The sequence below is a fragment of the Suncus etruscus genome, chromosome 14 (genome assembly GCF_024139225.1).
Source record: "Suncus etruscus isolate mSunEtr1 chromosome 14, mSunEtr1.pri.cur, whole genome shotgun sequence".
Classification (NCBI taxonomy): domain Eukaryota; kingdom Metazoa; phylum Chordata; class Mammalia; order Eulipotyphla; family Soricidae; genus Suncus; species Suncus etruscus.
In genome coordinates, this window is record NC_064861.1 from 93,799,892 (window position 1) to 93,812,974 (window position 13,083).

The 13,083-nt window shown below is 53.4% G+C and overlaps 1 protein-coding gene across 1 annotated transcript; it reads right to left on the bottom strand.

Moving 5' to 3' along the window:
* Positions 1-3,250: 3,250 nt before the first annotated feature.
* On the bottom strand, positions 3,251-8,029 carry KLK14 (kallikrein related peptidase 14). Its single transcript, XM_049787582.1, has 5 exons — positions 7,990-8,029; positions 6,579-6,750; positions 4,267-4,520; positions 3,980-4,116; positions 3,251-3,403 (listed from the first exon to the last, which is right to left on the bottom strand). The coding sequence occupies exons 1-5, from the start codon at positions 8,027-8,029 to the stop codon at positions 3,251-3,253; spliced, it is 756 nt and encodes a 251-aa protein (XP_049643539.1).
* Between the last annotated feature and the right edge of the window lie 5,054 nt (positions 8,030-13,083).

A 13,083-nucleotide genomic window follows, 5' to 3' on the forward strand; every position in this document is an offset into this window, starting at 1 on the left:
GCTCAGAAATTGCTCCTGGAAGGCTCTGGGGACCCTATGGGATGCTGGGATTTGAACCACCAACCTTCTGCATGAAAGACAAACGTCTTACTTCCATGTTATCTCTCCAGCCCCTATGTGGTCCTTTTTTTTTTTTTTTGGTTTTTCGGGCCACACCCGTTTGATGCTCAGGGTTACTCCTGGCTAAGGGCTTAGAAATCGCCCCTGGCTTGGGGGGACCATATGGGACGCCGGGGGATCCAACTGCGGTCCGTTCCTTGGCTAGCGCTTGCAAGGCAGACACCTTACCTTTAGCGCCACCTCGCTGGCCCTCTATGTGGTTCTTTTTAAATTGGATATCCAGGTCCCTCTGGAATCTCACTGCAATGTGGACTGGGTTGGGGACAGACTCACTCCTAGATAATTCTGGTCCTACTGGACCTCGCACTCCCAGAAGCAACAGTCCAGCCACTCACCAGCACTTTGCCATGGCCATGTGGACCCTATGCATTGTGTCAGCTACCCCCCCATGGGCCGGTCCCAAACCTGATGTATATGGTGACCTGCTTCTGTGCCACTGAAATGGCCAGTGCAGCTAATGAATGATTTTGTTTGTTTGTTTGGGGCTTGGGGTTACAGGGTTCCCAGCTATGCTGCTAGACCACTGGGTGCTGGGGCTCAGAAAACTAGTTTGAGCTTTTTGTTGTTGTTTTGGGTCGCAACTGGTGATGCTCAGGGCTGACTCCTGGCTCTGTTTTGTGCTCAGGGATCACTCCAGATGGTGCTCAGTGGTCCCTGTGTGGTGTGCTGGGGATCAAACTGTGGCCAGCAGCATGCAAAGCACAATCTTTGTCAGCTCTACCATCTCCTTGGTCCAATACGCATTTTTTTCTTAGTATATAATATTTAATCTCTAAGTTAGTGCTATTATTCATTATTATTATTATTATTATTATTATTATTTTGGTTTTGGGGCCCCACACTCGGCAGCACTCAGGGGTTACTCATGGATCTGGGCTCAGAAATCACTCCTGGCAGGCTTGGGGGACCATGTGGGATACTGGGGATTGAACCTGGGTCCATCCCAGGTCAGCTGCATGCAGGGCAAATGCCCTACTGCTGTGCTATCATTTCGTCCCCTATTATTATTATTCTTATTTATTACAGTACAAGAGATTGAATATAGAGTTCATCCATTTAAGGCACTCGTACCACTAAGCTATATCCCTGGCCAATGGGATTTTATTATTTTGGGGTCCACACTCAGTGATGTTCATGGGTTACTCCTCGTTCAGCACTCTTGGTTGTTGTCTTGGGGGACCTTTTGGGATGCTCGGGATCAAACCTTATTCAACTGTGTACAAAGCAAGTGCCCTTCCCATTGGCCTATCTCTCTGACTCTTGTGATTTTTTTTATGTTTATTGTTTTTGTTTTTATGTTCAAGGTAAGCACCTTAGCCCTCCCCCCCACCCCCGTGCCATCTCTCCAGGCCCCCTTTAGTTTTTTGTTTGTTTGCTTCTGAGCCACACCCAGCAGTGCTCAGGGGTTTCTCTTAGCTCTGTGCTCAGAACTAGCTCCTGGCAGGCTTGGGGAACCATATGGAGTGCTGAAGATTGAACCCGGGTCTGTCCCAGGTTGGCCGCGTGCAAGGCAAACGCCCTAGTGCTGTGCTATCTCTCCGGCTCCCAATTAGTTTATTAGTTTATTTTTATAAGGGATATTTAGCAATCGGTTCTCAAATTTCCTGAAAACTCGCCAACAACTCCCTTGGCGCCTGTGTGAACCTTTCTGGCTCCCGGAATCTGTGCCCAACCCGGAAACAACAGTGATCCTCCCACCTTGGTGGGAAGGACTTCTCAGGCCCTTATCTGTTCCCTCTTCAAGGAGGTAAACATGGACAAAAGAAAAATCTCACTCGGTCTGGCTTATTCCCAGCCTGCTTCGGCCACCAGAACCAGGCTTGGCCCACACCCGGGTATCAGGGCCTGGTCTAGGGCAGAGGCTGAGAAATAAACCCCGAAGAAAGAAATGGATGAGGCCAGAGAAATAGGACAAGGGGAAGGAAGACAGGAAGAAGAGAAGGAAGGAAGGGAGGGAGGGAGGGAGGGAGGGAGGGAGGGAGGGAGGGAGGGAGGGAGGGAGGGAGGGAGAAAGGAAGGAAGGAAGGAAGGAAGGAGGAAGGAAGGAAGGGAGGGAGGGAGGGAGGGAGGGAGGGAGGGAGGGAGAGAGGGAGGGAGGGAGAGAGGGAGGGAGGGAGGAAGGGAGGGAAAGAATAAAAGAAGGAAGGAAGGAAGAAAAGCAAAAAAGGAAGGAAAGAAGAGAATGAGTGAGGGAGGGAGGAAGGAAAGAAAGAAGGATGGAAAAATAGAAAGAAGGAATGAAGAACAGAGGAAGGAAGGAAGGGAGAGAGGAAGGGAGGAAGGAAGAGGGAGGAGGGAGGGAGAGAGGAAGGGAGGGAGGGAAGGGAGGGAGAGAAAGAAGGAAAGAAGAATGGAAAGAAGAAAAGCAAGGAAGAAAAGAAGGAAGGGAATGAGTGAGGGAGAAAGGAAGGAAGGAAAGAAGGAAGGAAGGAAAATGGAAAGAAAGGAAGAACAGAGGAAGGAAGGAAGGAAGGAAGGAAGGAAGGAAGGAAGGAAGGAAGGAAGGAAGGAAGGAAGGAAGGAAGGAAGGAAGGAGAGGGCATCTGCATCCTCATAGTGTCTCAAGGGTCAGCACTCAAGATTGGCACTCCAGCTCCTTTCATGGGTGTCTGTGACCAAGGCAAGGCCGGTGACAGGTGGAAAATGGCAGCAAAGCTGGGGCAAGGCTGGCAGGTGGGACACCAGCAGGGCGGCCACTGAGCTCTGAGGACACGAGCTGTCTCTCGTGGGTGCCTCTCTGGGTGCCAGGCCATGGCGGGGCCCAGGCTCCTGTCCCCCCACAGCCCCAACAACTCTCCCCAACAGCTCCTCCCTAGGCAATGGCCTGAGTGGTGGTGGTGGAGCAAGGGAGCGCGTGTGACCCAGGCCCAGAGCCACTTGCTGGAGTGTTGGATGAAATGAAACCCCAATGGGACTCAGGGTTACTCGGTCTTTACTGCTTCTCTGGCCTTGAGAGCCACAAAAGCCTTTCACAGTCTTTTCTGGGGTGCCATGATGGCTCATGCCTGTGCGATATTGCCAGGAGGGAGTGTCTCAGGGAGTGAGAAAGGGGTGACAGGAGCACTGAAAATGAGTGTCTTGGACTGGATGCAGGGCCCCGGGTCTGAGGGAGGAGTTGGGGCAGTCGTCATTAGCTCCCCCTTATGGTTTTCTGGATCCAGTCACGGTACTTGCACAGGTTGGTGTAGACGCCGGGGTAGCCAGGCATGGCACAGCGCTCCATCCCCCAGGACACGAGGCCCTGCAGCTGACCCCTGCACACCAGAGGACCCCCGGAGTCACCCTGTGGGGAGCAAGGCAGGAAAGGGGTGTGGGTACAGCCCCGGTAGGTCCCTTTTGTCCCTTGCAGTTCCTCTGTCTCCATCCTGCTTCAGGTCTGTCCCACTGGCTTCTCCTTGTCCTAAGTCTCCCAAAAACTCTTCTTTTGGGGGGGGTCTTTTGAGGGCTCACACCTGGCTTGCTCAGGGATCATTTCTGGTGGGGCTATGTGTAGATTCAGGACTGAGTAGGGTCTCGCGAGCCTACTGCTCCCCAACAATGCCATCAACCTCACTGAAGTCCTCCCATGGCTTTGGGTAGACAGAGGGGGAAACTGAGGCCTGAACAGTCAAGTCTGGCTCTTGTCTTGCTTTGTTTTGCTTCGGGGCCATACCCAGCAGTGCTCAGAGGTTACTCCTGGCTCTGTGCTCATTAATCACTCCTGGCAGTTTGTAAAGGATGCTATGAAATGTTGGGGATCAAACCCAGTGCTATCACTCCAGCCCCTCAAGCCTGGCTCCTGGCACTTGCCCTGGGTCCCTGGGGGAGGGACGCTGACCTGGCACCTCCCCACCCACCCCGGCTCTGTTCCCGGCCTCACCTGGCATGAGTCCTTGCCGCCCTGGGGGACCCCCGCACAGACCATACCTGGGGTGATCGCCCCAGAATAGGCCTTGCGGCACGCCTGCTCATCCATGATATTGACGTTTACACACTGCAGAGCATTGGGGTACCTGGCTGGGGGAACAAGGGGGTTACCACTGGGATGTACTGTCCACCAGGCCCTGAGTTCCCCCCTCCCTCAGACTCGGAAATCCAGGACCCAGTTTCCTCCCTCCGACCCGGGGATCAAGGGCCCAGCCTCCTCCCTCCGACCCGGGTCCTCACCGATGGGGCTGGCCGTGGTGCCCCAGCCGGACACTTGGCAGGCTGTGCCAGGGCTGGCGCAGGCAGAGGCCGTGGCGATGGGCCTGACCGCCCTCCCTAGCTGAGCGGGCTTCGCCAGTCGCAGCAGCATGAGGTCGTTATCATGGGTCCGGGCGTTGTACTGCGGGTGGGGCACCTGGCGAGCCACGCGCAGCACCTGCTGGGTGGCCTCCCACCGCCTCAGGTTGTGCTTCCCCAGGGCCACCTGCAGGATCCTGGCCCAGGACCCCCAAAACAAACACGCTCAGTGTCTGACCTGGGACCCCCCCGCCTGCCCAGCCTTTGGTCTTGCTGCCTTCCTGGCACCAAGTGTCCCTCAGTGCCCAGACCACCTACCAGGGGTGCCAGCCCACTGCTCACCCTTTCTCGCCAGCCGGGTTTCGGGTGAGGTCTGGCACAGGGAGAGCTGGGAGCTCGGGACTCTGTAAAGTCTCTGGATTCTAGACTCTGTCATATCTGTCCTCTAGCCAGCCCAGACTGGTCCCTGACTGCCGCAATGGTCCCAACCCTGATATATGAGTCAGGGCAGGGCTTGAGAGCTGAATCCTGGCGACTTCCTGGAGACGAAAGCTTTTGGATTTGAGTTTTTGTCTTCTGAGCTTTTGTGTTTTGATTGTATGTCGTTAGCTGTGTTTTGGCGCACAGGACTTATTCCTGACTCTGTGCTCAGGAATCAATCCTGGCATGGCTCAGGGAACCCTGCCACTGTGGGGCTAGAACTCAAGTCAGCCACGTGCAAAGGGAAACTCAATTCCTGCACTATCTCTCCAGCCCCAGGTCTCACATTTGGGTCTCAGTTCATTTTTTATCCTGTGGGTTCTCTTTCAGACTGAATACAGGAAAGAGCCCAGACTTCTGTTCTGCATTCTGGTCTTTGGCTTCAGAGGAGAATCTGGAGGTGCTCACAGGTTACACCCAATACTGAACTTGGAAGTATTGGGGGGACCATACAAAGCTGAGAATGGCACTCATACATTGAACCCGCTGAGGTCTCTCTGCATCCAGCTTTGGATTTCAGGTGGAACTTGAGGCTAGGGCTTAGATCCAGGTTCTAGGTGTTACAAGAGCTTAATGTTCTAGAACAAGCTGATGTTCTGGGCTGAGTTCTGCATTCTAGTCGCCATAAACTTCTGGATATGACAGTAGAACTGGTTTATACACCCTGGGTAAGCCCTCACCTGGACTTTGACTTTTATTATGGGTTCTAGATTCTGGTCTAGAATCTTGGAGGGGCACTAAATTTGATTCAGTCTATAGGCATGCTCTCTGTGTTCATGGACTTAGCTATCAATTGAAGTGTGAACTCTCATCTGTAGACTAGATTCTGATTCTATTTTATTGTTTTGTTTTTTTATGTGCCACACCCAGTTGTGCTCAGGGATGACACCTGGAAGTACTCAGAGGAACCAGGGTTGACTGCATTCAAGGCATTCTTTGGTTCTCTCCTAGATTCTAGGCTACCGTGGTTCTAGGCTTTATACCATCTCAACCCCAAACCATTCTGGTTCCAGACTATCCCTGTTCCAGTCCATTCTGGTTCCAGGATCTCTTGGTTCATAATGCTCTCTCCATTCTAGACCATCCCAGTCCAAATTCTAGACTGTTCTAGTTCCATGCTCTCTAGGTTCTAGACTATCTTGGTACTGGGATCTCTGGATCCTAGACCATTCCAGTTCTAGACCATCCCAGGTCCAAACTACACCAATTTTGGATTATCCTTGTTTTAAGCTCTCCTGGTTCTAGAATATCCTGGTTCCAGACTCTCTTGACTCAAGATCAGGGGTCTCAAACTCACAGCCTGCAGGCCGCAAACGGCCCTCCATACAACATTTTGTGGCCCTGCCCTAGAGGAATCTCTTTTTGTTTTGTTTTGTTTTAGTTCTTTGGGTCACACCCCCCAATGTTCAAGGCTTACTACATGCAAAACTCAAGGATCACCCCAACTTTGCCTCCTGTGGCCCCCAGGTAAATGAGTTTGAGACCCCTGCGATTATTCGACTTCTAAACTGGTTCCAAACGCTCTGGGTTCTAGATATCCAAATTCTAGACTATCCAGACTCCAGACTCTCTGGGTTCTAGACTCGTTCCGTTCTATTCTTGCCTGGACTCTCCCTCTCTCCCTTCACTTCTTCTCAGTTCTTCAGTAGGTTCCAGACAAGAAACCAGGGACAACCTAGGGTTCCACACATGGACCCATGCCCTTGGACAAGTCCTGGGACCTGAGTATCCTAGAGTCTACTGGCTGGAGGGAAACCAAGAATGGGGTGACTCACGGGCGGGCGCAGTGTGCGGCGGTGATGACCCACTGGTCTGAGAGCAGGACCCCCCCACAGAGGAAGCGCCGAAACGGTCCTGTCAGCAGGGCAGCCTGCCAGGGCTGTGAATTCTGCACACATGTGTAGCCGCCAATGATCTTGTTATCATCCTCGGGGGTCTGTGCCATGGCTGGGGAAGGGAAATGGGGATGGGAGGATGGTGATCACAGGGCAGACCCACCCACTTACTGCCAGGATGTGGCACACTTGAAATCCTTCCTTTCTTGGCCTAGAACCTAGACCACTCACCACCCACCTCTCCCTGCCCCCATCTTATAGAAGCTGACTTTCCCCCGATATTGCTCTCAACATGATAGGGACCTTTCTGACCCTTGCTGGTCCCCCATCATCTCCATTATACCTATTACTTTTCCCATGGCTAGCCTTGAGATGTTTCCTCTTCTTTCACTTCAGAGTGGGGCTTACTGAAGCCACCCCTGCCTGGGCTTAGGGGACCCCAACTGCTATTCCAGGGGATAGAACCTGGATCTGCCATGTGCAAAGCCAATACCATGTCTGCCACACTGTCCTTGAACCTGGGCATCCAGTGTGCTAGCCTCTGCTATCCTATGAGCACTGATGGTGAGCACCTCTCACCAGAGTCTACACACATCCGCTGCTCATCCTTCAACTTGCTCAGAAGCTCTGGGTTCTTCTTCCCCAATTAATCACACTGTGATTAGAAGCCACCAGCCCCTCGAGCCCTCTGCCCTTTGTGCCATACTCCTACCCTGCCATAGTCCCTGACCCCCCCCCCCCCACTAGCCAGCCACCACAGTCCTTTGCAACGACACCCAGTCCAACACCCTCTTATGGTTCTTGTTTTTTCGGGGGGGGGGTGTCACACCCAGAAGTCCTTAAGACTTGCTCCTAGTGGGGCTCAGGGCATCCTCTAAACTGCTGGGCATCCAACCTGGGTTGGTGGCACACAAGGAGTGTGCCTTCCTGTTACCCTGTCTGTCTGGCTGCATACCAGGCAAGTGCCCTACCCACTGAACTATCTCTACAGTCTCACTCTTACTTTTTTTTTTTTTTTTTTGGTTTTTGGGCCACACCCGGAGGTACTCAGGGGTTACTCCTGGCTGTCTGCTCAGAAATAGCTCCTGGCAGGCACGGGGGACCATATGGGACACCGGGATTCAAACCGACCACCTTTGGTCCTGGATCGGCTGCTTGCAAGGCAAACGCCACTGTGCTATCTCTCCGGGCCCTCACTCTTACTTCTTTGCACCTTGTTACATGCTTGCTCTGCAGCTGGAACCTTCTGGATCTCTAGAACCCCTTCCCCATTTCTTCTTGGAGCTGCTGGTGACCCCATAACCCTGCACCATCACCACACCCACCCATACCACCATCACCCCAAACTTACCTACAGCCATGATCTGGAATATTGTAAGCAGGAGGAACATTTTGGGAGGCTGGGGTGAAGATCTGGCAGAAGCAATGAGAAAGGGGAGTGGGGAATTTTGGGGTGCTGAACACCCTAAGATGGGGAGACAGGGACCTATAGAGCCTATCACCCAGAGACAGAGACTCTCAGTGATATGGATGAAGGATGAAGGACAGAGAAGGGGATATGGCAAGGGGGGGGGGTGTCAGGGATGATGCTGGGTTGGGCTCACTCCTGCCAGAGTGCCCAGGTGTGCAGAAAGTGGGGGTGCCGCCGTTCTCCCCCGTCCATCGGGGAGGTTTTTATCCTGGATCTGGGCAACTGGCCCTGCCCCCACCCTGCACCCCGCCCTTCTGACACTTATTATTTTTTTTTATTACCTGTTCCCATTCCAGTATCCCCAGCTCATCCCCTCCCTCCTGGTCTGGTCGAAGAAGTAACCACACTGTAATGAGGACCCGCCCGGGAGAAGGTGTCCAGGGATGGAGACTGGGGGTGTCCCGGGACAGGGCAGGGGTGAGGGGCTTGCACTGGGAAGAGAGGTGAACTGAGATCAGTGGTTTGTACAGGTGGGGACGGGAAGAGGGGATGGACAGGCAGAAAAGAGATGGGTGACAGGTGTTGGAGGGGGGCATAGAGTGGGGACACTGTGGAGGCTGCTGAGATTCGCAGAGATGAGGGTGGAAGAGGAGGGAAGCAGCATTCAAAGGGGAAGGAGACCCCAATTCCCACGGCCCCCAACACACACACACACACACGCACCACAAGGAACAAGGACCATGGGGAAGACTTGGTAGTCTGAGAGAGAATGAGGGTATGGGGGGGGGTGCCAGCTAGAGACAAAGGGGAGATGGGCTGGGGTGCCCCACGGGGGTCAGGAAGGTGGGTTGGGGTGAAGGCAAGGGGAGACTTGGGAGTCACCCAGAGAAAATCCCAGGTCCCATCCCAACACGGCACCCAGAATACTGGTGGGAACGTTCCCAGCGTCCCACGGGTGGGGCCCCCAAACCAAGGAAAACAATTCAAGTGGCGTGACAGTTGGCAGCACGTGCACAGCCAGGCTCTGTGCCCGCTTCCGTGACCCCTTAGCACCACCAGGCGTGGCCCCGAGCCCCCAGTGTGGCCGGGTGTGTCCCCAGGACTAACGTGGTCAAAAATCAGAGTGAGGGGGGCGTTATGAGGTGAGATGGGGACCAAGCTAACTGGACGGACGGTCCCCTGTTGTCCTCACTTGGGGTGAGCTGGGGCTTAAAAGTGGGGGAGCAGGGGCAGGAGGAGGGTCAGTGCAGAACTGGTGTCCCCAATTCGAAAATGCAGAGGGAGAGCAGAGCTCAGAGACAGAGACCCAGAGACAGGGGACAGAGACACAGAGATAGGGAGACAGGGAGACAGAGAGACCCAGAGAAAAACAGAGACCCAGAGAGAGACAGAGGTCCAAAGATGCAGGACAGAGACCCAGAGACAGGAAAGACAGAGACCCAGAGACAGGAAAGACAGAGAGACCTAGAGAAAAACAGAGACCCAGAGAGAGACAGAGGTCCAGAGATGGGGGATAGAGACCCAGAGACAGGGAGGCAGAGACCCAGAGAGAGGGGACAGAGACACAGAGGAAGGGAGATAGAGAGAGAAACAGAGACCCAGAGAGAAAGACAGAGACCCAGAGATAGGGGACAGAGACCCAGCCAGAGACAGAGGAGTTAGAGGCCTGAGCAAGCAGGGGAAACGAAGGGATTTGGCCAGAAAAGGCTCCCAGGCTGGCGGCCCTCGTGGGCCCTGGATTCGGGGGCCCAGCATGTCCCAACTTGGCGCAGGGCTGCTCAGCTCCTCCCCCAGCCTCTTAAACTCCTCCTGAAGCAACTTCTGCGGGCCTGGCCCGTCCTGACCGACCACCACGCGCTGAGTCAGGAGGCACCTCTGCAAGGCTCCTCCCGCCAGAACCGTGGCCACCTCGCTCCCTCCTCCCTCCGGGGCCTGGGACACCTCACTCCCCAGTTCCAGGATCCTCCCTTCCCTCTCCTGGTCCACCGGGGTCAACCAGGGACTCTGCCCCGGCATCCAGGGACCTGCGGGGGCCTCCCCAAACTGTCTTGAGAGACAGTCTTGAAGCCGAAGGAGACAGGCCATGGGACGGGAGAAACCTCTGGAACACTAGGGCTAGGCCAGAGATGCTCAGCCCCATGTCCACATAAGGCTAGGTCACGCGGCCCGGCACGGGAACCGAACCCGGGGCTGAGTCAAGCGTGTGGGTGGCCAGGGGCTTAGCAGGATGTGCGTCATGGGAAAGAGGCGCTCAGGGACCACTCGTGGCCCAGAGATGCTCCAGTGCAGGGATGCTGGGATGCGAAGCACATATGCAGATGAAGGATGCTCTGGCTGGCAGGTGTGATTCCAGATACTCGGACAGTGCGAGCATGTGCCCCAGATGGAGAGGCATGAGAATGACGATTGCACACATGTGACAGAGAGGACAGAGATCCAGAGACAGGAGGACAGAGATCTTGAGATCTAGATACAGGAGAACAAAGACCCAGAGACAGGGGGACAGAGATCCAAAGATGGGGGGACAGAGACTAGAGAGAGGGAGACAAAGACCAGAAAGAGGGAGAGAAAGAGACCAGAAACAGGGGCATAGAGACCCAGAGACAGGAAGACAGGGAAACAGAGACAGGGGGACAGAGACTTAAAGACAGGAGAACAGAGACCCAGAGACAGGGGGAACAGAGACCCAGAAATAGACAGAGACTCACAGACAGGAGGACAGAGACACAGAGACAGGGGACAGACCCAGAGATGGAGACAGAGACCCAGAGACAGGGAGACAAACCCAGAGAGAGTGGAACGGAGACCCAAAGAGAGACCCAGAGACGGGCAGAGACAGAGACACAGGAGGACAGAGACCCAGCGAGAGGGAAACAAAGACCAGAAAGAGGGAGAGAAAGACCATAGACAGGGACACAGAAACTCAGGAGACAAAAGGACAGGGCAACAGAGACTTAAAGACAGAAGGACAGAGACCCAAAGAGGGGGGAAGAGAGGCCAGGTTTGGAATGTATGACACACAGGAAAGCTCAGGAATGTCACACTCGTAACACACGGATGGGTCCTAGAGAGATGGGAGAACAACGCATGCACAAGAGACAATATTGAGATGGAATTGTGTTCCTGGAAGGCATCAACGCTGGGACAGGGGACGTGGGGCTTTAGGGCTATAATTTCTCTTGACTCAGGACTCCAGGGTGATGACCCAGACATAGTTGAAAATGCTCTCCCTACCCCCCAACTTCTTGTCATCCAATAGGATCATGGGGGCCAGTTTCCGGACAGACACCTCACTCATTCCTCCCCACTCTATCTCAGACATTCCCCACTACCGAATCAAGAATCCAAAGTTTGGGGAAGCGGGGCATGGAGGGCAAATCCACATGAAATTCCACCCAGGCTGGTTGAAGGCGAAAATGTCAAGCCCAAAACAATCTAACAAACAAACAAACAGTAAAAGTGGGTCCGGAAAGTTCAACCCCGAATCAATGAAGGCAAGGCAGAATTTCTACAATCAGGGCCGAAGCCATAGCAAAGCAGATAGAGCATCAAACCCGGGGTCCAGCCTGAGTTCGATCCCCAGTATCCCATAGGGTCCCCCGAACCTGCCAGGAGTGATTTCTGAGTGCAGAGCCAGGAGTAACCCCTCAACACAGCTGGGTGTGACCCAAAAACAAAACAAAAACCTTTTATTTTCATAATCAAGAGCTAAGACAAAATGGTATTTCCTGGTAAGCAAATACACTCAGGCTTTCTCCCCACATTTGTTTGTTTTTGTTAGTTTGGGGGACCTTCTGGGGTTCTGGGGAGGGAACTCTGCCTGGCTGGCTTTATGCAAGGCTCCTTCCCTCCCTCCCTGCTGTCCTGTCACTCTCGCCCCTTTCTCATCTGCAGAAAATCTTGATGGTCTGACCAGTGACCTTTTATATTTACCCTTTACTTACTTTTCTTTTTTTGGGGGGGTGGGTTGGGGTTTATTTGGGTCACATCCAGCAATGCTCAGGGGTTACTCTTGGCGGTCCTTGGGGAACTTTAGGGATGCCAGGGATTGAAACTGGGTGGTTCTTGTGCAAGGCAAAACGCCTTCCCCGTTGTGTTTTGGCCCCTCAGGCACCTTTTCGTGATGAAGATGACCTGAACTCATGATGTTGTTCTCACACACCCCGTGTGTGTGTGTGTGTGTGTGTGTGTGTGTGTGTGTGTGTGTGTGTGTGTGATCTGTGCCTCAGTGCATGTGTGTTCTAAGATGGTGCTTGGCATGCGATGGACCAGGGGTCCAACTCATGACCTTATGCTTGTGGCAGGTACTCTTAGCCGCTGTCCTCTTCTTTGGTTCCCCCAAAATGCCTCTGTAAAAAAGACCCTCATGGACTAGAGAGGAAGACCTGTAGAGGGTCTGGTTTTCTGGACCATGGGGTAGGTGATTGTGTAGAGGGAGGAGCAGGAAGACATGGCAGGAAGGTTCCAAAAGTCAGGATTTCGGGGACAAAGGTGGTCTTGTCCCTACTATAAGACTGAGAGAAAGAAATAGCACAAGGTCTGGTCTGAGAGCTTCTCCCCAAACTCTCAGGCCATCTAACTCTCCTTTGCTCTCCAAAAGTGCTCTGACCTCAATAGCACAGCGGGGAAGGCATTTGCCTTGTACCTGGCTGACCATGGTTCCATCCCTGCTATCCCTTAGGGTCCCCCGAGTCTGCCAGAAGTAACCCCAGGTGTGCACCCAGCCAAAAATACAATCAGAAATGCTGTTCTTTCGTTTTTGTTTTTTTTTTACTGGACACCCCCAGCGGTGCTCAGAGCTCCTAGCTCACTTCTGGGTGCTGTGAGCTAAACTCTGCCTTTTGTGATGCAAAGCATGTGTTCAATCCATTGAGGATCTGTCTCCCCAGCCCCATCACCTCTTTTTATTTTTATTTATTTATTTATTTATTTAATTTAAGCACCATGATTACAAACATGTTTATAATTGGGTTTCAGTTATAAAAAAAAAAAGACCACCCCCCCCTTCACCAGTGCAACCTTCCCACCCACCAC